This window comes from Excalfactoria chinensis, chromosome 17 (assembly GCF_039878825.1).
Source record: "Excalfactoria chinensis isolate bCotChi1 chromosome 17, bCotChi1.hap2, whole genome shotgun sequence".
Classification (NCBI taxonomy): Eukaryota; Metazoa; Chordata; class Aves; order Galliformes; family Phasianidae; genus Excalfactoria; species Excalfactoria chinensis.
This window is the reverse complement of record NC_092841.1, coordinates 533982-558188: the sequence shown is the minus strand read 5'-3', so window position 1 is coordinate 558188 and position 24207 is coordinate 533982. Positions and strand designations below refer to the sequence as shown.

The 24207-nt window shown below is 42.5% G+C and overlaps 1 protein-coding gene across 1 annotated transcript; it reads left to right on the top strand.

The window, feature by feature from the left end:
- Positions 1-7004: 7004 nt before the first annotated feature.
- Positions 7005-23928, top strand: LOC140260075 (myosin heavy chain, skeletal muscle, adult-like). The gene is made up of 38 exons (XM_072352049.1): positions 7005-7211; positions 7297-7440; positions 7536-7692; positions 8386-8413; positions 8512-8623; positions 8721-8813; positions 8920-8983; positions 9076-9174; positions 9278-9381; positions 9462-9600; positions 10426-10544; positions 10643-10792; positions 11432-11602; positions 12322-12631; positions 12744-12820; positions 13964-14051; positions 14139-14256; positions 14446-14569; positions 15015-15151; positions 15239-15494; positions 18025-18267; positions 18359-18535; positions 18630-18775; positions 18863-18953; positions 19042-19431; positions 19655-19781; positions 19887-20005; positions 20269-20465; positions 20832-21015; positions 21094-21259; positions 21433-21557; positions 21741-22049; positions 22148-22351; positions 22551-22676; positions 22768-22938; positions 23026-23130; positions 23272-23367; positions 23776-23928. Exons 1-38 carry the CDS (start codon positions 7005-7007, stop codon positions 23926-23928), a joined length of 5826 nt encoding a protein of 1941 aa, XP_072208150.1.
- Positions 23929-24207: the final 279 nt, after the last annotated feature.

Sequence of the window (24207 nt, the reverse complement as noted above, 5' to 3'; positions counted from 1 at the left end):
CTGCTAAAAAACATCTTCTCATTCTTTGTCTCTCAGGACTCAAAAAAAACCTCCCACATCTGAAAAGTTAGTAGACAGAGAGGCAGCAGCCTGATCTCCATCTCAGGAGCGATCTATTTTCAACATACCTAGACCCCTCTCCACCATGGAGAATATCAGCATTGCCTCGCAGTACTGATGCACAGGACAGTCTGTATCCAGAGATGGCTTTCTGTCTGCCTCTGCTCCTTTACCTGCTGTGCTTTGCTTCTAGTCTCAGAAGAGTCCAGACCTGCAGAAATGGAAACAGAATTGACAGAAAATTAATGGCAGACAGAAAGCTTTGTGTTCTTAATCCATCTCAGTATTTCATCAAATAGGAAAAGCATAAAATAATATGAAGAGATAGATATATGTGGTACAACTACTGCTGATATGTTTGATATGGTACCTAGAAGTGTATTTTCTACATCATATAATGTAATTGTACCTTCAGTTACAGTTGAATGAGATGTTATTTAAGCTGATTTGCATATAGGCTTGGCTATTGAGTCACTTTTGCCAGCACGAACTGAAGGATTTCAGCTTTCAGACTTGTCCAGACCTTTTCCGTTTAAACTGAAGAGTTGTGACTGTTAACAGGCAGCATTAGCAAGCAGAAGCAGCTCAGCAAATATACTACAAATGGTGGGAAATGGTGAAAATATGTTCAAAAACCAGAACCAGAAAGCAAGTTTTAAGGGTCACATGAACAGAGAGATGCATTTATTTCTCACAATAATAAAATCTGAATTTCAGATATGCTGTGGTAGCCCTGGAAGGCAAGGTGAGGTCTGGGAAGATGTCCTGCTATGCAGGGAAAGCTGTGCAGCTGCATCGTTGTGACCATGGAGTTTGACTGCATTGATGAAGTTCCACCTACTTCCTAGTAACTCTATGCTTGATTAATTCTTGAATTCATGGAATAATTCTGGGAATGACTGCAGCACTAAATGGATCTTCTCTGGTCTAGCAGGGACAGGCAAGGCACTCATCTCTGTAAACGGTGGTGGGACCTAACAGAACAGGCAGAGTTATGTGAGGGGAAGGGTCAGGTTGGGTACTGACAAAAGACTTCACCAGAGGGTGGTTGGGCACTAGAACAGGCCCCCAAGGCAGTAGTCATGGCACCAAGCCTGCTGAAGCATACCAAGTGTCTGGACAACACTCAGAAATGTGGTTTGATTTTGGAGTGAATCTGTGTGGAGCCAGGAATTGGACTTGATCATCCTTGTGGGTCCCTTCCAACTTGGGATATTATATAATTCCTTCTGCATCATGGCATTTGCACAAGTACCTCCTTGTTGTGGTTCTGCTAGATTGCTTTCTTTCTTCTCGAGGGGTTTCTAGAACAACTTTGATATTTTGTATGAATTGCACTGCATTGTTTCATGGCGAATACTGTCAGGTCCCTGCACCTCTGCTAATTTAAGCTACCAGGATTTTTTTGTATTACAGCCAGCTGACACAGGAGTAAGCAGACATACTTGGTGTCATCTATAAAGCCTGCTTTGTGGTGAAGCAGGCTTTAATGTAAAATGTGTTTTGTCCGAACCGTGTTTGCAAAGTGTTCTCAGCACGAGAGCTGCATCTCCATATATAAGATCTTGAGGAATTTTGCTATGCTTCAGTAAACCTTCAGACTCAAGACTGATTAATACCGATCTCTTTTCGCACATGGTTTTCTCTGAGATACTAAACAAATCTCACATACCTATAATCACATTATGCTAACTTTGGGGTTTATACTGGTATCAAAGTATCAATAATGAGCTATTAATGTGGACATAGCTCAGTGCCTGTGATAGACACAGAAATCCAAATTATAAATCCACGGTAGGAATAGTTTCTCCTTCACTGAACGGAAATCAGCATATATAGTTACACTGTGGTTTTGTATATGCCTGCATAAACATTCTGCTAAACAAGCACTTGCTCCAGCACCTAATGTAGGGTTATTAGGATGGTATACACTGAAGTTTTTCTGTGCCCTTAACTATCAGGAATCATTCTCAGTCTTCCTTGCAGGACGAGACTGCCAGCAGTTTTCTAAGTTCTCCTTTGAAGACTCAATACTTTTCACACCCAGGTAAGCTCTAATAACTATTTTCATTCTGTATATGCATGGCATTCAGCTCCTTCCCTTGATGTGTGCCTATGGTTGATTGAGCTCTGGACTCCTGAGGCAGATTCCCAATCCCCTCAATCAGAGATGGAGTCATTTACCCCATGAAGACTGTAAGTTTTCAGATCACTTCATGAAGGGCTGCCCTCTGTGTCAGTTTACTGTGGGTGGGACCACCCAAACCTTTCAAGTTCCTAGGTTAATCCTCTATAATTCCTCAGCAGGCCAGGTTTCTTTCCTTCCTAAAGAGATGACCAGACACTATATGCCTAGTCTGGCACAACCCAAGGTCTGCAGTTTTGGAGCAATCAGAATAGACTGGTAGAAAGCCTTTTCCTTCTTGACTCTCATTATAGGGAAGCTGCTTCTTCACATTTCAGTTCAATAGTTCTACAGCTAACATTCTACTTGTGTGTTTCAAGAAACATGGTGATCCTTTCTGATGATAGGAAAACTGCCAGATTTCTAATTTTGAGTTAATAATAATGATGCTAGAAGTCTTACTAATCCCTCTTCTGAATGAGGTCATGAGCTCCTACCCCCTCAACTTTCAGGTTGCTTATTTCCACAGGGCTGTTATGGCCTTATATGTGGAACAGCTTCAGGCCCAGTGAGCCAAAACCACTATTAACATGAGATCCTATTGTCTGGTAGTCTGGACTCTCCTCCAAGGATCAATCAGAGACAAGCGTCAGTGAACTGCATAGTGCAATATTTGAGATGATAAAGACTGAATTTCTGAAGGAGATGGCAGACAGTGTATTCTTGATAGCAACCTACGTATTCTTGCCTCCTTTGCCATTATATTGACTCTACAGGAATCTCATGCTGTTTCTATACTGGGTCTGTTTATTAGAGGAATATCAAGGTGCCTGAGGACTTTGATTTCTTTGTTTTAATGTCACAGGAGACATTTAGATATATCTGAAAGTCCACATGTATCACACACACAGTATCACAGTATCGTGCGAGTTGGAAGGGACCTTAGAGATCATCGAGTCCAACTCCCGTGATTCGAGCCCTCTGTGTAGCAGAACAGCATTTCTGCCACTTACGCCACAGGGGGGATTCGAACCCTGGGCCTCTGGTGTTGCAAGCAGCAACTTATACCACTGCGCCACCGGAGGCACACAAGCCTGTAAGCTTGTTAACTCAATTAGCAATATTGATTAACACGTGAGAGAGACATTAGAGACTCCATCCTGTGCCACAATTAAACTGTGAGCAGAACTTGCCATGGACTCACAGAAGAAGCAATGCAAGCTAATTATTCTCCTACTTATCATTTCCTCCTCGTGCCAATAAAGGCATTAAATTTGTACTTTACTCATTTCTTCCTGCAAGTTTTCTCCTTGACAGGATGACAGGACAGGGGAAAGTGTTTAACTTGGCTTCTCTCAATAAATTAAGCTCTTCTTTTCATCGACTGTGTTTTCCCTTAACTAAGTGAATGTTAAAATAATCCTGACATTCCATCTGCACAGAACCAAGTCCTGCAGACTAATGGCAGCAAGCTTCACATGAAAACTAACAAGTTGGCATTAAAGTTGAAGAGTTATAGGGTGTCCATCTTCGTTGACTCACTTTTAGTAATCAGACAGAATGCAAACCACAATATCACAAAGAGTGACCTCATTCCTGTTATCATCAGATCAGAAAAGATGTGACTGCATTCTTCTGTGAGAGGTAAAACCGTGCAGTAGCTTCCTTAGAAAACCTGTATTTTCATGAACAAAAATTAAGTGAGGAGATGCTGCTTGAAGATATTTTAGTATAAATGTGCAAACAGACAGTCATTCAGAAATGTATTTCCTTGTCTTTGAGAATGGATGTCTGCATGAATGTTCATTTTCCTCTTCATCAGATCTGAGATCTACCTCAAGAGTCTCAGAGGAGTCCTGAAGGCTTCCCAATTCTGCATTTGCTAAGACCCACTTAACAAAAACAATCTTCTATTCTGTGTCTGTGTGTGCACCAATAAATACTACTTCATCAAAATCCAGGACTGAATACTAGGTCCAATAGTTCTAAGGAGGGGAAAAGTCCCCCAGCTGGGAAGGAGCGACTACAAAGGAAAAGACGTTGGAGGCCAAGCAGCCAGAAAATGGAAAGCAACTTCTGAATAAAGGACATGAGGTTCCTGGTGGACACCAGATTGAATTTGAGCCAGCAACAGGTTCTTTCTATAAAAAAAGTGAATGGTAACTTGGTCTCTATTAGAAGACTTTCCATCCTTCCCCTCTGCTCAGCACTTTTCAGGCCACACCTGGAATACTGCATCTATTTCTGGACTGTCCACTGTGAGACTACACCCATGTATTTGAGAGTCCAACAAAGTGTCTTGAAGATCATAAAAGGACTAGAGCATCTCTGATATAAGGAAAGGATGAGAGAACTAGACTGTTCATCCTGGAGGTGAAAAGATTCAGAAAAGATCTCATCAGTGAATAAATACACGAATGAAGACAGTAGAGAAGATAGAGAAGATAGAGCTCTTTGTGCACAAGTCAGAGCTTGGTGCTGGCTTTTACACCAGTTCTCACAAATCATTTTTCTTACCTTGTCCCTGTGTTAACTACTGATTTCTGTTAATAACCAGGAGAAGAATATGCTGAAATTTAAGTTTTTAAAGCAGCTCACATGACAATGCCCATTTCCTATGTCATTCACTCTTCAGAACTACAAGCAAATCCCTCTTTCCAATGGCACTGTACTAGCATGTTTGCCAGGCCTGGTGCTCTGGTCTACATAACACTGTGTCTTTTGGACTGTGTGAATGTGTGCAAGATATGTTTGATGAGATGTGAGGTATGTATCAGGCACAGAGAATCTGAAATGTCTAGTTATTTCTAGAGCTATGACTGACTAGAGGGATTTTTCTGTGAATTGTAGGTAGGAAAAAAGCTTTTCTAGATAAGTTATCTTTCCTTGGGTTATAGGCACGGAGACACCCAGATAATCTTTTTTTGCTGGTTTTCAGCAAAAGAATGAAGAATCTCTTGCTCACTGGCACTGACCTACAGATTAGAAGGGATCTTGGGAGGTCATAACCTCTCTTAAAGCACGCACTGGTGCACAAGGTCACAACAACAAATGCACATGCCTCTGTATGTATGCTCTTTCTGATATCTCTGAAGTTGCCTCATGTTGCTCTCAGAGGCAGCAGCTTAAAAATCCAGTTAGAACCCAATCTCTCGCTTACCGCAACTTTTGCCTTATCATCCTGCTGTACTTCTAACATTTGTGTTGTATGTCCACATTTTTGCTTTCAGGATTTTACCATCACAACTGCTAATTTCTCTTTCAGCATCCTGTTCTATCTATTGTACAGCTGGGGTAGCTGCAGCACACACATACCAAGCAATCCACCCTGGGTCATACAGTGAGTCGGTGGGAAAGCCAGCAATAGAATCCATAAGTCCTGCATCCAAGTTCTCTAAGTGCCTTGACTAGTCCAGATTCCCTCCTTAACACCCCTGTCAAATTGTTTATAGGAGATGTATTCATATAGTCAGTAAGACATCAAAATTTTCTAATTATATCTAGTCATGTCAAATGACAATTATGCCCTTAGTTCAGTTTGCCAGACAATGCTTTACTAAAGAAGGCTTGCCAAAAATTTTTTGACCGAAGAAAGAGTAGGCATCTGTAGCATCTGCAGATGAGATCGTATAAAACGTCCCTGCAGCAAGACTGCCCTGCCGCCACGGAAAGCCTCAAGGTAAGTGGATGGGGTCTGCAGCCGTGCAGGAATCTTCCTGTGTTACAGCATTCCTCTGCCTCCGGTGCTCATTTCCAAGAGGAGGATCAATTCCTCAGCTCAGGTTTTAAATCTGCTTTCAAGACACCTGCACATTTTCACTCTGGAATTCTGTGCAGCTGCAAGTAGGGTTTCTGCATTTCTGTTCTGCAGCACTGACCAGCTGCCAGGCTGCAAGCCACCCATCTGGTTGCCTGAGAGGTAAGAACCTGAATTATTCATGTTTTTGGGTGGGATTTCTGTATGGATGAACAGTTACCTTTTTTCACCCTGCATTCCAAGCGTTGTGATTACAGCAGTCAGGTGGTGGGGTGCTCATGGCTGGTAAGGTTTTCAAATGGTTGTGTTTGTATCTTCCTGCAAAGCATCTGAAGAAGCATTCTTACTTTATTAAAGTTTTGAGAACTCCCCTGTTCCTGGATTTTTTCAGTAAGTATTTATTTGGGAGCTTTATGCAGTCATGGCAATTCCAGTTTCAGTGCATGAATTTTGTTTCATGCAAGTCAGAACTTTGAAGATGAGAGTATTTGGACACTGTAGTCATGAATGACAAATGTATAAACAAATTAAATTACAGCAGAGTATTAAATGGACACAGATCCCGCCCTTTTCTTCCTGATGGCAACTTCAGTAGCAAAATTCATTAATTTCCTCTGCCTTCCTATTACAATTATAGTTAATAAGTAAATGCCCCACAGGTTCAGTTTTTCAAGTTTGTAGGTCTTTTATATTATGTGTTATTAGAAATGTTTCTCCATCTTTAAACAAGATGCTCCACATTTATTTCAACTGCTAGTAATGATATCTTAAAATAAATCTTGCTCAGCAGCTTCACTCATCTTACAGACATGATGTTCTTAAAGCCCCAAGCCTACAGTTCTAAAAGGTGATCAGATGTTGCTCTTCTAGAAGTCTGAACACCTAGTCTAGGTCAGTCAAATCCTCCATTAGGACATGTTAGATGCTCCATATAGTACAAGTTGAAGAAAAACCAAGTCACAGTCAGTTTCCCAGTCTTATAGAATATATCTAAATGAGCTGTGCCATGTTACTTCTCCCCGTTAGAGTATTCTGCTGAGGTGTCTTCAGTGAAGAGCAGCCATGGCTTCTTCAGATGCTGAAATGGCTGTCTTTGGGGAGGCAGCTCCCTACCTCCGAAAGTCAGAGAAGGAAAGAATTGAAGCCCAGAACAAGCCTTTTGATGCCAAGTCGTCAGTCTTTGTGGCGCATCCAAAGGAATCCTTTGTGAAAGGCACAATCCAAAGCAGGGAAACAGGGAAGGTCACTGTCAAGACTGAAGGTGGAGAGGTGAGAAAAAAGCAAGTTTCACATCAGCATTCAATCTCTACTCTGAGCTTCTGGCTGACAGACAGATCTTTCAATTCCTTGACAGACTCTGACTGTGAAGGAAGATCAGGTCTACTCCATGAACCCTCCCAAGTACGATAAAATTGAGGACATGGCCATGATGACCCACCTCCATGAACCCGCTGTGCTGTACAACCTCAAAGAGCGTTATGCAGCCTGGATGATCTACGTAAGTACCAGCAGCTCTTCCTGGGGTAGCGTAGCTGGGGAGGACTGCTGTGCCAGGCTGAGTGGAAGCCAACGTGCTGTGTCCCTTCCTCACAGACCTACTCGGGCCTCTTCTGTGTCACTGTCAACCCCTACAAGTGGCTGCCGGTGTACAACCCGGAGGTGGTGTTGGCCTACCGAGGCAAAAAGCGCCAGGAGGCCCCTCCACACATCTTCTCCATCTCTGACAACGCCTATCAGTTCATGTTGACTGGTGAGTGCCTGATCTCCTTCAAGGCAACCTGAACTGAAGAGCCCCATTGCTCTTACTGGAGTATGTGAAAAGCCAGTTACAAACATCATGGAGCTGTGTGACAGAAATTGATCAAGTTAAAGAGGAACTAATTTCAAGCACTGTACTAGAAGCATGCATACATTCAGCACTGTGTCTTATTTCTAGCTGCATATCATACCTAAAGCTACACTCTCTCACTGCAGAAATAATGCTGGACTCATAATTTACTTTTTTGCAGTGACTGAATTAAACATATTATTATTCCATACAGTCTTTTACTTTGAACAGAAGTAGGCAGCTTGATCAGATTCCTGTATGAGAACTGTGTGAAGGGCAAGAAGGTACACAGATTGTGTGAGGACCACGTGCCTCTGACAGCTCTATACCTCCATTTGAGCTTATACTTACCACTGTTGGGACATGGAAGGAAATCCATTACTTGCTTCTGGAAATTAATGCTTGGACTTTCTGAAGAAGCTCCAACTTACATTTTAAGCCAGCTCAGTGCTACTCAGAACGATAGCTAAAACTAGCTAAAACTCCCAGGGGTTTTCACTGTCTCCCATCCCTGCACTCCCTGCAGATTCCAGTTCATATTTGTCTCCCACATTTTGTGTTTCTTGTTATTTATGAGCAGAAGGAAAAGTCTACTTATCTCTATCTCTTTCACAGACCGCGAGAATCAGTCGATCCTGATCACGTAAGTTCACTCCCTGCTCGGGTCCCTGTGGGGCTGCCCTGTGCCAGGGGACCTTCTCCCTGACCTCACGCTCTCTGCTTCTCTGTTTGGCCTGACAGCGGAGAATCCGGTGCAGGGAAGACTGTGAACACGAAACGTGTCATCCAGTACTTTGCAACAATTGCAGCTAGTGGGGAGAAGAAGAAGGAAGACACACCTGGCAAAATGCAGGTACATTAAGAGATACTGTCTGAAATCAATGTTTATTCTGTTCCTAGCATGAATTTTGGAAAATAAGGATTATTGAGGAATAATTGTTATCCTGTAGGGAACACTTGAGGATCAAATCATCAGTGCCAACCCCCTGCTGGAGGCCTTTGGGAATGCCAAGACTGTGAGGAATGACAACTCCTCACGCTTTGTAAGTCATTGCTCACCACACAGTAATGATGGGGCTAGTGATATTCTTAAATAAGGAGCTGTCCAAAGAAGCCATCTGGGCTGAAATGGTCCCGTTTCCTCAACAGGGTAAATTCATCAGAATCCATTTTGGGGCCACAGGCAAACTGGCTTCTGCTGACATTGAAACTTGTAAGAGATGCTCCTGGCCTGTTCAAATTCCTTCCAGAATTCCCACCTCCATGTCCTGTCTGGTACCTAACTCTTTTCTCCTTCCTCACCAGATCTGCTGGAAAAGTCCAGAGTTACTTTCCAGCTCAAGGCAGAACGAAGCTACCACATCTTTTATCAGATCACCTCCAACAAGAAGCCAGAGCTAATAGGTAGGAGACATCACTGAGCTTTTTGGAGGAAGATTACAGAGCAACAATTAATAACTTTATGAAAATAATGAAATTTAATCCATGAACATTCATTTATTTTCAGAAATGCTCCTTATCACCACCAACCCGTACGACTACCCTTTTGTGAGTCAAGGTGAGATCACTGTCCCCAGCATTGATGACAAGGAGGAGCTTATGGCTACAGATGTGAGTAGCGCATAAAACAGGTCAACTGTTATAGATCATATATCCAGACAAATATTTCACTATATTGAATCTATTACTAGAGTGCCATTGACATCCTGGGCTTCAGTGCTGATGAAAAGACTGCCATCTACAAGCTGACAGGGGCTGTCATGCACTATGGGAATCTGAAGTTCAAGCAGAAACAGCGAGAGGAGCAGGCAGAGCCAGATGGCACAGAAGGTACTGTTGAACTCAGTAGCTAATGGTCCTTTCAGCCACTCTGTGTCTTAGACAATGTTGAGCTTGAGAAACCCAGGGAAAACAGTAAGTCAGAAACAGTCACTTATCCTCCTATTTTATCAATTTCTCTGATGTAAAATCTCTGGATTTTTTTTTTTTGTTGTTTTTTGTTTTTTGTTTTGTTTTTTATCCCCAATTAACAATTTAAACCATCCTGTGTACACTGCCAGGAGATGTGGATTTTTTCTCTGTAATGTTATTGCTCATACTTTTGTTGGACATACCTTGCAACCCTTGTAGAACAGTAAAGTGGTTCAGTCCTAATAAAATGGGTGGCCATGTTCCTTTTCTCATTCACCTGCCAGACGCTCAGGGAACTCTGTTGTGAAAGGTGCATTTGTTTCCTCTCTGCTGTAGTAGGATCGTGAAACCATGTCTCCAGTTTTCCCAGTGATGGCTTCTCTTGCCAAAAGACTGGGCAGAAGGTTGGAAGTACTGCAGCTGCATCAGAAAGGACAGAATCCCATGAGTTTTTACTTCTGAGCTACATACAGACCACAGATGTTCAGCTTTCAGTTGTGTTCCTGAAATTTTTACAAAACATCATTACATTTTGCATGCCTCAATGAAGAACTTCAAACATAAGTTCTTTCAAAAAGCTCAACATGCATAATGGCTTTGATGCCACTAAGATTCTTTCTATGAGAGTCTGTCAGCAGATTTCAAAGAACAGAAACCTCAGCACTGCAGTGCTTACAAAATACTTCAAGATACAAAATGTTAGTAATGCTGAGTTCTTCTTTTCCATCTCTCTTTGCTGTTTAGTGGCTGACAAGGCTGCCTACCTGATGGGCCTGAATTCAGCTGACATGCTCAAGGCACTGTGCTACCCCCGAGTCAAAGTTGGGAATGAATATGTGACCAAGGGTCAGACTGTACAACAGGTAAGAAACACAGTAACCTGAAACCATGCTTTGAATTAAGATCACTTTGGTAATTCTCTGCTCTGTATGGTAAATGCGGACATCTGCCTTCGTTTTAGGTGCACAATGCTGTAGGTGCTCTGGCAAAAGCTGTCTATGAGAGGATGTTCTTGTGGATGGTTGTTCGCATCAACCAGCAGCTGGATACCAAGCAGCCCCGGCAGTACTTCATTGGTGTCCTGGACATTGCTGGCTTTGAGATCTTTGATGTAAGTAACAAGGATTTGTAAGAGCTGCTTGGAAGTCACAGCTGGGTGTTATGATGACTTTAAGACATGTTTATATTATCATCACATAATTTATTGTAATTGTTTGGAACCTGATGATCTTTAAGGTCTTTTCCTATCCAATCTACTCTACAATTCCTATTTGCCTTTTTTTTTTGCCTTTTTTTTTTCTTTTTTTTTTTTTTTTTTCTATAAAGCAAATATGACCCTTTTAAGGATTTTTTTTAATTATTATTATTATTATTATTATTTTTCATGACAGTAGGCTCATTATCAAGAGGTAAAAACTCAAAAGAGCAGAATGGTTCAGACAGAAAAATTCTCCGGTTTAAATGATCATAACACAAATAGTTCATGATATGTGTAATCGTTTTTCTGTAGTGTAGCCTCAGGTGATGTAGGAAGTATATTCTGTCTTCACAGCTTAATCAAGGATTAAAATATTGTTATGAACAGTGACTTTTAAGCATTTCTCTATCTTGTTACATAGCCTTAAAGCTGAATGAAGAAATGTGTAGGCACAATGAAACCAATATAGCTGCTTTCTGTATTTTTAAAGGATGAGGTTTTGCAGTTACTACTGCATCTTGCAAATAGGAGTCTTTATCGTTTTATTTCCAGTTCAACAGCTTTGAGCAGCTGTGCATCAACTTCACCAATGAGAAACTGCAACAGTTTTTCAACCACCACATGTTTGTTCTGGAGCAAGAGGAGTACAAGAAGGAAGGCATTGAGTGGACATTCATTGACTTTGGGATGGACCTGGCTGCCTGCATTGAGCTCATTGAGAAGGTGTGAGAATACAAATTTTATAATTACTAGATCTCAAGCTTTCAAAGGAACCTTCCTTGTTCATAAGCAAATTTTTAGATCTTGATATTCAAAAATATATTGCTGTTTAGTTTATCTGTCAATTGAGACATTAAGGCTGTTTATGGCAGCAGGTTTGTACTGATCTCTTCTGAAGTGCTAAAAGACTGTTAAATTCACACTCAAAATGTTTTCTCAAAACAGCTAGAATATGTTTACATTTGAGTTTCCATCTAACCTCTCAGCTGCAACAGACTTGTGCTCCTAAAGCAATACAGCCGTATCTTTGTAAAATAGACTCAGGAGATGGAAATGCATAATTAATAGCAAACAGTTGCACTTTAATCCTTTGCAGGATGCAGTATTATGTGGCTGACAGAATGGTAAGAAATTAGAATCACAGAATTTCAGAGTGCAGAGGATCTATGAGGTTACTTAATCTAACCCGCTTGGTCAAATAAAAGTCAGCTAGAACAGGTTTCTGAGGACCACAAAGCTGTTTTGAATATCTCAGACAACAAACTTGGATAACGATGATCTTTTTTAACACTTGATCATCCTCACAGTAAAAAAGTATTTTCTTGTTTAAATGGACTTTCCCGTATTTTAATTTGTGTGTGTTCCACCTTGTCAAGTCACTGGGTACCATAAGTGCTCCAAAAACTGAATTGCTGATTGTGTCTCCTGTGTACTTCTTTCAGCCCATGGGCATCTTCTCCATCCTAGAAGAGGAGTGCATGTTCCCCAAGGCAACTGACACCTCTTTCAAGAACAAGCTCTATGACCAGCATCTGGGCAAGTCCAGCAACTTCCAAAAGCCCAAGCCTACCAAAGGAAAGGTTGAGGCCCACTTCTCCCTAATCCACTATGCTGGCACAGTGGACTATAATATCACTGGCTGGCTTGAGAAGAACAAAGACCCCTTGAATGAAACTGTCATTGGGCTGTACCAGAAATCTTCACTGAAAACTTTGGCCTTACTGTTTGCCAACTACGGTGGAGCAGAAGCAGGTCAGCTCTTTCAGACTCATACTTTTACCAATTTACAAAGTAGAAAAAGTACCATAAAAGGCAAAACCAAAAATATGAAATCTCTTACATTTATTTTTTTTTTATCTTGCAGAGGCTAGTGCTGGTGCTGGCAAGAAAGGTGGCAAGAAGAAAGGTTCTTCTTTCCAGACTGTCTCAGCTCTTTTCCGGGTACAGTACAGAATTCAATATTTTTTCCTAAGATGAGGAAGAAATTCATTACTTAAAATAGCTTTTCCCCTCTCCCCCTACCCCCTGCTGAGCTGTGATAAAAAAGAGGGCCTGAAGTTCTTGAGCCATGCTTTGATAGGAGTGAACCCACTGTAACTTACTTCTGTTCTTACATTGACTGCATGACTTTTCTTTTTGTCCACTTTTCACAAGACAGTGTCTTCAAATGGAACAACATTATACAGGAAACTTCAAAGATATATCTAAAATATGCATATTTCCTTCAAGTGCACTCCTCTGGCTTCAGAAACGTTTATTGCCCTGTAACGACATTCTTTCCGCCTTCTGGTTTCCTTCATTAATATGTCTAATATTTAATTTTCATGATAAATGGATCAGCCTATTATAGTTGAAGTACCATCACACCTTGGGATGTGGATTTTTAAGATGCTGTATACTTTTCTTCTCATAACCAAGTCTTGCTGCCTGTCAGCACCATACATATCTTAACTATCCTCAAGGCTATTTATTATGATGTTCGCCCTTCATTTGGTGTTCCCTTCTTAATATAAAATAGTTCCTTCTACAGAAAGATGTTGAGACTGCTTTTTTGGAAATATCCCCTTGAGGTACCTGCCTCCCTCCACTAATTATAGACAGTATAAAAACTTACTCAGAGATTAGTTACAAACCAACATTGGGATTAATGTCACCTCATTCTCCTCTCACCTTACTAGTGAAATATGCAACCTAGACATATAATATTCAGCTTTATATTTTTGTTCAATGTAGTGTGATCCACTTTAAGTGCATACTGTAGTATGCTTCAAACTGACTCACGGAGCTATCTGTGTATCTCTCCTGGTCCATATAATGGAAGATGGAAATCATTTCTACTGAAGGCATTCCACTAGATTCAGAGAAATGTCATAAAATTTTATGTTTGAGAGTACAATGTATTCTACAGACAAAACAGACAAATTTTCTACATTAAATGAATAATCATATGTGGAAACTCAAAAAAATTCTGCAGGTGGCTTCAGTTCAGGATTCTGTCTGATATGTTATATCATTACAGAGGGCTTGATGCTCACAGTGAAGATTATATTTGCTAATATAAACTTTTGTTGATGACTCTCCCAGGAGAACTTAAACAAGCTGATGACCAATCTGAGAAGCACCCACCCCCATTTTGTACGCTGTATCATCCCAAATGAAACAAAAACACCTGGTAAGAGACCCACCAACAGACAACCTTCAGTATCTGATCTCTGCCATACTACAGAATACAGTGCTCATTTATACTCTGGATTGCTAGGTGCCATGGAGCATGAGCTGGTTCTGCACCAACTGAGGTGTAATGGTGTGCTGGAAGGGATCAGAATTTGCAGGAAAGGATTTCCCAACAGAGTCCTGTATGCAGATTTTAAACAGAGGTAAAACTACATTCCATTCCTGGACTTTGGCCATCTTGAGTAGTTTATGAAATTCAAACTTCTCCCGTGGTGACAAAAACATTCTCTTAACATTTACATTTAGCAGTGCAGTTATGTTCTCTTTCTTGCAGCATACCAGGTAACTGATCACAACAACAGACCTGTTTATATTATCATTTTGTCCCCCAGGTACAAAGTACTGAATGCAAGTGCTATTCCAGAGGGACAGTTCATTGACAGCAAGAAGGCTTGTGAGAAACTGCTTGGATCAATTGATATAGACCACACTCAATATAAATTTGGTCACACCAAGGTATCAGAAATGTTTGTTTCAAGAACTATGTGTTTTTTGTTCTGTAAAGCTTGCAGATGATACTGAGATTCATCAGATAGCATGTGGAATTAAACAATGAGTATAAAACACATAAACTAGACACTTACTCAGTCAGTACTTTGAAATTATTGGTGAGGAATAATTCTAAGGGCTAATTGAAGACAAAGTTATAGAAAAGAAGAATCGAGAATAAAAACAATGGAATAAGGTCTGGCTTTTATAGTTTTCATGTACTGCAATATGACTATAATAGCCAGACCAGCATGACTGAAGATATTAAAGAGGAACTACAGATGGTAACTACACATATTCTTTGTGTTTTTGCTTTTTCTCTTAACTTCCTGTGTTATCTGCCATGGAAGAACTGGTTACTTGGCTGCAGTGACCAATAAGCATTGTACTTATTTTTGTTTTATGACCTAAGGTGTTCTTCAAAGCTGGACTGATTGGCCTTTTGGAGGAGATGAGGGATGAGAAGCTGGCACAGCTCATCACTCGCACACAGGCCAGGTGCAGGGGCTTCCTGATGAGAGTGGAGTACCAAAAAATGGTGGAGAGGAGGTAGACATTTCTTTAAGGTTTACTGGACTTGGTATATTGTGTCATCCAACTCTAAATTGTCAATATTTATTTGACTTAACCTTTCAGAGAGTCCATCTTCTGCATCCAGTACAACATTCGTGCATTCATGAATGTCAAGCACTGGCCCTGGATGAAGCTGTTCTTCAAGATCAAGCCACTGCTGAAGAGCGCAGAGTCTGAGAAGGAGATGGCCAACATGAAACAAGAGTTTGAGAAGACCAAGGAAGAGCTTGCAAAGTCTGAGGCAAAGAGAAAGGAGCTGGAGGAGAAAATGGTGAAGCTGGTGCAGGAGAAAAATGATCTGCAGCTTCAAGTGCAGGCTGTGAGTACTACCAGTATGACTGATTCTAACTGACTGTGAACTTAAAGCTGACTACATTTTCAAAAGACACGTAGGAAGTACAATGTAATTTAATTAAGTTGTACATCATTAAATGCTGCAGTGAAAAACCCACCTAGCTACAGTAAGAGCCGTCAGAAGGCTGCAGTCATAGCATTTCATGGCCACATGGATACGATGGGTGAGACATTCCACAAAATCATAGAACGACAGCATATCCTGAGTAGGAAGGAACCCAAGAGTGACTGAGTCCTGCTCCCAGCTCAACACAGGATCTGCTCAAATTCAAACCAAGTTTCTGAGAGCACTGACCAAACAATTCTTGAATACTGACAGGTTCGGTGCCATGACCACTTCCCTGGGGAGCCTGCTCCAGAGCCCAACCACCCTCATTTTGAAGATCCTTTTCCCAATCTTCTGATGCAGCTTCATGCTGCTTCATCAGGAACTACTGCTGGTCACCAGTCCTGTGGTGCTGGCTGAGACCATTATCACTTACATTCAGTTGAACTGATCAGAGCAATTAAGAAATTTTACTTTTAGTAGTATACTTTTGTTCTTCTATTTATGCTCTCTGACCCTTCCAAAACAGAGAATGTCTGTCCTTATAAATACATTACTTTAGGGAATATAAAGAGGGCATTTTTTTCTTTCTATATTCCAGTTAAACAAGATAATTTCTTCCTTTCCAATGTTGGTGGTGTTCTTCCTGTTACAGAGATTACCATGTTAAAATGCTGAGCTAAGAGTAAATAATATATTCATCTTACCTTCTAAAAGTACTCAGAATCACTAGATAAAAATACACAGTACATCTATGAGATTTTAATCCTGTGAATTCTGAATCAAAGCATTCATAGAATAGAAGAGACTATATTGTCACAGCAGCACTATGCAGCTTAAGTGGCACCTAGGAAAGCTTAAACGATCTCCTTTTGAAAATATCTTGAACTGTAAAAAGACTGCTGAAATTATCTTTTTTTTTTTTTTTTCCCCATAAAATTCCTACTAGACTGAAAGATGAGATAAAAGTAAACACCAGAAGGTGTCTGCTGGAAAAAATAATAATAATGAAAAAAAATTAAAGGCTTAGAAGCATAGAATCAAAGAATCACAGAATGGCCTGGGTTGCAAAGGCCCACAGTGCTCATCCAGTTCCAACCCCCTGCTATGTGCAGGGTCGCCAACCAGCAGCCCAGGCTGCCCAGAGCCACATCCAGCCTGGCCTTGAATGGCTGCAGGAATGCCACAGCCCTCTTGGGCAACCTGTTCCAGTGTGTCACCACTCTCAGGGTGAAAAACTTCCTCCTAATATCTAAACTAAACCTCCCCTGCCTCAGTTTAAAACCATTCCCCCTTGTCCTATCACTGCCTACCCTCACAAACAGCCGTTCCCCCTCCTGTTTATACGCTTATATCCCTTCAAGTACTGGAAGGCCACAATGAGAAGGATCCCCGGATCCTTCTCTTCTCCAAGCTAAACAAGCCCACTTCCCTCAACCTTTCCTCACAGGAGAGCTGCTCCAGCCCTCTGACCATCTTAGTGGCCTCCTCTGGACCTCCATGTCCTTCCTGTGCTGGGTCCCCAGGCCTGGCCGCAGTACTGCAGATGGGGCCTCACAAGAGCTGAGCAGAGGGGGACAATCACCTCCCTCTCCCTGCTGGCCACCCCTTTTTTAATGCAGTCCAGCACACAGTTGGCCTTCGGGGCTGCAAGCTCACACTGCTGGTTCATGTCCAGCTCCTTGTCCACCAGGACCCCCAAATCCTTCTCTGCAGGGCTGCTCTCAAGGAGATCTTCCTCCAGTCTGTATAAATACCTGGGGTTGCCCTGGCCCAAGTGCAATACCCTGCACTTGGCCTTGTCAAACCTCATTAGGTTCTCCAGCCTGCCCAGGTCCCTCTGAAAGGCTTCCCTTCCCTCCAGTCTATGAACTGTACTTCTCAGCTTGGTGTCATATGCAAAAGTATATTCCAAACGACTCAGTTTCTGGCAGCTACTGGAGGTGACAGAAGTATTGCAGAGAAAAAGCTGAAACCATTTAATACAGAGAAAAAAGCAGAAACAGTTGCTCTAAAAATCCAGTAAGGTAAAAAAGAGAAACAAAAAATGCTGTCAACATAAGTGTCATTTTGATATTTGTATGTATGTTGGCATATGATTATCACTCAGCACTTTGTAAATGTTTGTAATTACGAGAGATATTCATATGATTAAACCCAAATTTACATATTCTGTTCATGGGTTAAGATGCATATACACATACATATGTATTTTAATACTCAGATCTTGGTATAGATAACAAAGGATTTTGTTTGGTACTAGCTTTTAAAAACAGGTGTATTAAAATCACCAATTAAAAAATAAATTAAAAAGTGTATTTCTTTCTCTTGCAATACAAAACAAATATTTAACTAAAAAATTGCTTGTAAGGAATCTACATTTATGAAGCTGAGAATCACAATATCTGCTCAAAGGGCATATCTGAAAAAAGTGCATTTTTCCCCTCAGGAAGCTGATGCCTTGGCTGACGCTGAGGAGAGATGTGACCAGCTCATCAAAACCAAAATCCAGCTGGAAGCCAAAGTAAAGGAGGTAACAGAAAGGGCTGAGGATGAGGAGGAAATTAATGCTGAGCTGACAGCCAAGAAGAGGAAACTGGAGGATGAATGTTCAGAGCTGAAGAAAGATATAGATGACCTGGAGTTAACATTGGCCAAAGTTGAGAAGGAAAAGCATGCCACTGAAAACAAGGTATGAGGCGGAACATGTTGCTCACTTTTGTTGCACAGTATTAAATTGTAATCAACATTTTTTATCTATACTTACTACCTTCTTGTCAAAGGTGAAAAACCTCACAGAAGAGATGGCAGCCCTGGATGAGACCATTGTGAAGCTGACAAAAGAGAAGAAAGCCCTCCAAGAGGCCCATCAGCAGACACTGGATGACCTGCAGGCTGAAGAGGACAAAGTCAATACGCTGACCAAAGCTAAAACCAAGCTGGAGCAGCAAGTGGATGATGTAAGCAAAATGCACAGAGCCATTACAGGACAGTTGTAGAGGTAAATGTGGCTGGCACATTTCACATCATCACTGATGATCTCATTCTGTTTAGCTGGAAGGGTCCCTGGAGCAAGAGAAGAAGCTGCGCATGGACCTCGAGAGAGCTAAGAGGAAACTTGAAGGAGACCTGAAATTGGCCCATGACAGCATAATGGATTTGGAAAATGATAAACAGCAGCTGGATGAGAAGCTGAAGAAGTAAGTATGGCTATGTGAACCTGAGTGCTGTGCAGGTGCACTGGGGAGCTTTGTTCAGACACTAACACCATTTATATTGTTTCAAAGGAAAGACTTTGAAATCAGCCAAATCCAGAGCAAAATTGAGGATGAACAACTTCTGGGCATGCAGTTACAGAAGAAGATCAAGGAGCTGCAGGCAAGTCTCTGGTTCATTTCCTCTATCACACATATTGAGATCAGGTAGGAGAAGAACATGGGTGTGAAGGATTCCTGATGTTCTCCAGGCCCGCATTGAGGAACTGGAGGAGGAAATTGAGGCAGAGCGAACTTCTCGGGCAAAAGCAGAGAAGCACCGGGCTGACCTCTCCAGGGAGCTGGAGGAGATCAGTGGGCGCCTGGAGGAAGCAGGAGGGGCTACAGCAGCTCAGATTGAGATGAACAAGAAGCGTGAGGCAGAATTTCAGAAGATGCGCCGTGACCTCGAAGAGGCCACGCTGCAGCACGAAGCCACGGCTGCCGCCCTGCGGAAGAAGCATGCGGACAGCACAGCGGAGCTTGGGGAGCAGATCGACAACCTGCAGCGAGTCAAGCAGAAGCTGGAGAAGGAGAAAAGTGAGCTGAAGATGGAGATTGATGACTTGGCCAGCAACATGGAGTCTGTCTCCAAAGCCAAGGTAAAGAAATGCTTTTTTAAGCACATTTTTAGTGTATTTATATTCAGTCTTACCTTGCTTAAACATTGTCAGTTGTATTTTCTCCAAATTGAATATATAAAAGCCTAATTAATGCACATTGTCCCTATATACTTAAAATGTATCTTCTCGCCATATATTCCTTCTGTAAATAAGATAGAGTCTGAGTATTCACTCTTTTTTCTTATGTACGTTTGATAACTAGGCAAACCTGGAAAAGATGTGCCGCACTTTGGAAGACCAACTAAGTGAATTCAAAACAAAGGATGAGCAGAATCAGCGCATGATCAGTGATCTCAGTGCTCAAAGAGCTCGCCTGCAAACAGAATCTGGTTAGACAGCCAAGCTCTAGTTTGGAAATGAGATATTGCCCTTCGTGGCATAATTGAATCTAAGATTGGTGGCTGAAATGTTTTCTAACTATTAATATTTACCAGGTGAATACTCACGCCAGGCAGAGGAAAAAGATGGTTTAATTTCTCAGCTGTCCAGAGGGAAACAGGCCTTCACACAACAGATTGAAGAACTAAAGCGGCAACTAGAAGAAGAGATAAAGGTAAAGATCATTAATGGTTTCTGTGCAATTCCAGTAGTTCAAACACTGACCTAATTAAAACTACACAATAAATGACAAGCACAGGCAGTCTAGGCCCTGTTGGTGCAGACTCCTGGCCCTCTGTAGAGCATTGAGCTCTGGCCTCATTTTTTTCATGTTGTGTGTAAATCACTGTTTCACTTGGGAGAAAATACAGTTTTCAGGTGAAAGGAAGATATTTCCCAGAATACTGTAACTCCTTATTCAAATAATTTAATTCCCAGGCCAAGAATGCCCTGGCCCACAGCTTGCAGTCTGCCCGCCATGACTGTGACTTGCTCCGGGAACAATACGAAGAGGAGCAAGAAGCCAAGGGTGAGCTGCAGCGTGCCCTGTCCAAGGCCAACAGCGAAGTGGCCCAGTGGAGAACCAAATATGAGACAGATGCTATTCAGCGCACAGAGGAGCTGGAGGAGGCCAAGTACGTGGGGAAAGTGGAGAAAGCTGGCAAAAAGTAGCAGAAACTGGAAGAAATCACTGAGATACTGAAGGGCAAAAGTTAAATAGTAGTTTGGAGAGGAGTGCTATGAAGGGGAAATTGGTGCTGTTGAGATGATGGACAAACAGTCCACATGACAGAGAACGAAGAGAAAGGCAATGTACGATGTATGCAGTGAGATGAGGGATGTCTAGACTTGAGGAAAGGAAAAGGGAACAAAGTTTGGGAAACGCTCTGCACTAGGTGCATCTGGGCAGAATACTGTGGAGTGCCTGAGAATGATGATGAAAACTACATAAAAATCTCCACTTTGCTCCCAAATACTGAGCTGTGCTTACAACCTCCCAGGAAGAAGCTGGCCCAGCGCCTGCAGGATGCTGAGGAACACGTGGAAGCTGTGAATGCCAAATGCGCTTCCCTGGAAAAGACAAAGCAGAGGCTGCAGAATGAGGTGGAGGACCTGATGATTGATGTGGAGAGAGCAAATGCTGCCTGTGCAGCTCTGGACAAGAAGCAGAAGAACTTTGACAAGGTATTCTGGGCTCCAGCCCTGTGATTCCTGAGCAGAAGGTGGTTGCCACATCCATACTCACGCTCTGCTGCTCCTCAGATCCTGGCGGAGTGGAAGCAGAAGTATGAGGAAACGCAGGCTGAGCTGGAGGCCTCCCAGAAGGAGTCTCGGTCCCTCAGCACAGAGCTGTTTAAGATGAAGAATGCCTATGAGGAGTCCCTGGACCACCTGGAAACGCTGAAGCGCGAGAACAAGAACTTGCAGCGTAAGTCGCTCAGCCTTTGTTGCTGGCAGGGCTTTCTCAGAAGCTTTCCTGCCCATCTCTCCACCTCGGTCCGTGCCTGTAGTGATGGGAGGGGAGCTGTTTATGCTGGTGTCACAGGGCCTTTCCCTTTATGCTCTGTATCTGACCATGTGATTATCCCTTTTTTGCTACAGAGGAGATTTCTGACCTCACGGAGCAGATTGCAGAGGGAGGAAAGGCGATTCATGAGCTGGAAAAAGTCAAGAAGCAGATTGAGCAGGAGAAGTCGGAAATCCAGGCTGCTCTGGAAGAAGCTGAGGTACATGCTCATAATAACTGGTAGTCACACTAAAAACACCAGCAATGAGGAAATATGGCCAAGAAAGGCATGGTTGCCCTCTGTTCTGGCTACAGAGTTTATCTACCTCAGATTTCCTGAGATATGCTGTAATGAGCTAGAAAGTTTTACTTACATTATAAGTGATCAGAACCATTTATCCAGGCCTCCCTGGAACATGAAGAGGGGAAGATCCTGCGCCTCCAACTGGAGCTCAACCAGGTCAAGTCTGAGATTGACAGGAAGATAGCAGAGAAAGATGAGGAAATTGACCAGATGAAGAGAAACCACCTCAGAATTGTGGAGTCCTTGCAGAGCAGCCTGGATGCTGAGATCAGGAGCAGGAATGAAGCCCTGAGACTGAAGAAGAAGATGGAGGGAGATCTGAATGAAATGGAGATCCAGCTGAGCCATGCCAACCGCCTGGCTGCAGAGGCACAAAAGAACCTGAGAAACACACAGACAGTGTTGAAGGTCTGTCCAGCAAAATACATCCAAGGGAATGTCTTCCCTGACAATTTAGGTACCAGCATTTGCTGTGCCCCTTGTCATTTCTCTTGCCTCTTCTACAGGACACTCAGATACATTTGGACGATGCTCTCAGGACGCAGGAGGACCTGAAGGAGCAGGTGGCCATGGTGGAGCGCCGAGCAAACCTGCTGCAGGCTGAGATTGAGGAGCTGCGGGCAGCACTGGAGCAGACGGAGCGCTCAAGGAAAGTGGCTGAGCAGGAGCTTCTGGATGCAAGTGAGCGCGTGCAGCTCCTCCATACCCAGGTGAGGCCTTGATGCTCAAACTAGTTGTGTAGACACTATTCTGGTGGCAGGGAATAGCGGTGCCAGCAATGGAAACATGGTCACAGCATGACCACAGAATTCCAGATTTTGAATAGTTGAAGAGTAAAGAATTTGTTTGTACTGTAGCTGGTGTATTTCAGGTCTCAGAGTACAAGTCTTGCAATCTCTATTTGTACAGAACACCAGTTTGATCAACACCAAGAAAAAACTGGAAACAGACATTACCCAAATTCAGAGTGAAATGGAGGACACCATCCAGGAAGCCCGCAATGCTGAAGAGAAGGCCAAGAAGGCCATCACCGACGTGAGTCAGGGTGCCTTCTCTGCTGATGGCTGATGCATTCCCCCAAAATGTTTTCTGACTCCAACCTGGCTTTGCTGCTTTGTGTCTCCAGGCAGCCATGATGGCAGAAGAGCTGAAGAAGGAGCAGGACACCAGTGCCCACCTGGAGAGGATGAAGAAGAACCTGGACCAGACGGTGAAGGACCTGCAGCTCCGTCTGGATGAGGCAGAGCAGCTGGCCCTGAAGGGAGGCAAGAAGCAAATCCAGAAGCTGGAGGCCAGGGTGCGTAGGACTGGTAATTTATACAAGAGTGTGCAATCCCAGGTCAGAGAGAGCAGGGAAGCTCCAACGATGGGATTCTCATTGCAGGTGCGGGAGCTGGAAGGGGAGGTTGATGCTGAGCAGAAGCGCAGCGCTGAAGCCGTAAAGGGTGTGCGCAAGTACGAGAGGAGGGTGAAGGAGCTGACCTACCAGGTAAGGCTGATGGCATCTTTGTGTTGACACACCCACCTGACAGAAAGTCAAGGTATTTTTCCATTAAATCCAAGAGGAAATGTCATTCTGTGGTGTGGGGAAAATAATTTCTCTTTCTTTCCCACTTACTAACTGCTTTAGTCTGAGGAAGATCGGAAGAATATTCTTAGACTCCAGGATCTGGTAGACAAACTGCAGATGAAGGTGAAATCCTACAAGAGACAATCTGAGGAGGCTGTAAGTATTATTCTGAATAGTGGTAAGAGTGTTGATCAAGAAAATGAGAAATTTGGGAGGTGTGGTTTGTCAACTGTGGTAGGCTTCAAGTTGTTTGACACATTTCTAGATCTGCTTTGGCTTTCACTACAAAAGTAATGAGATGATAGAAAGGAAACAGAGAGGCCAAATGCACTAAAGTTATTTTGGAGCGTATAACAGAAATGTGTCTGAATTGTTCTTCTTGTCAACAATGTTAAGAATACAAAAAATAAGAATTTTTCAAAAGAAAAAAAAAAAAAAAAAAGGATGCATTGAGTTTTTTATAAGCGAAAAAGGCCTATGATCCTTTACAATTGAAAGAACTTGACAATCATGTGGAAAGAAAATAGCCGGGCTCTTCACCCCCAACTCCTTGTCCTTGTACAGGAGGAGCTGTCCAATGTCAACCTCTCCAAATTCCGCAAGATCCAGCACGAGCTGGAGGAAGCCGAGGAGCGGGCTGACATTGCAGAGTCACAGGTCAACAAGCTCCGAGCAAAAAGCCGGGAATTCCATAGGAGGATTGAAGAGGAAGAGTGAGGATGTCATGAGGCTGCAAAGAGGCCTGAGGAGTGTACAAAATGTGAACCCTCTGTCTCTTTCTTCTGCAATGTCTTTGTAACCGTGTCAATGTCTAGAGAATAAAAACCATAGATTAATATGCACAAGCACTACCAACAATGGCTTCCTTGTTATTGTTGTTTTTATCCCTTTTTTTCCAATCTTTTTTCCTTTTATTTTTCCCGAATAAGCTTGGGATACTACTAATGCATCTACATACATTGTTTTCCAGCTCCATGCCCGCTCATATTTTTAATG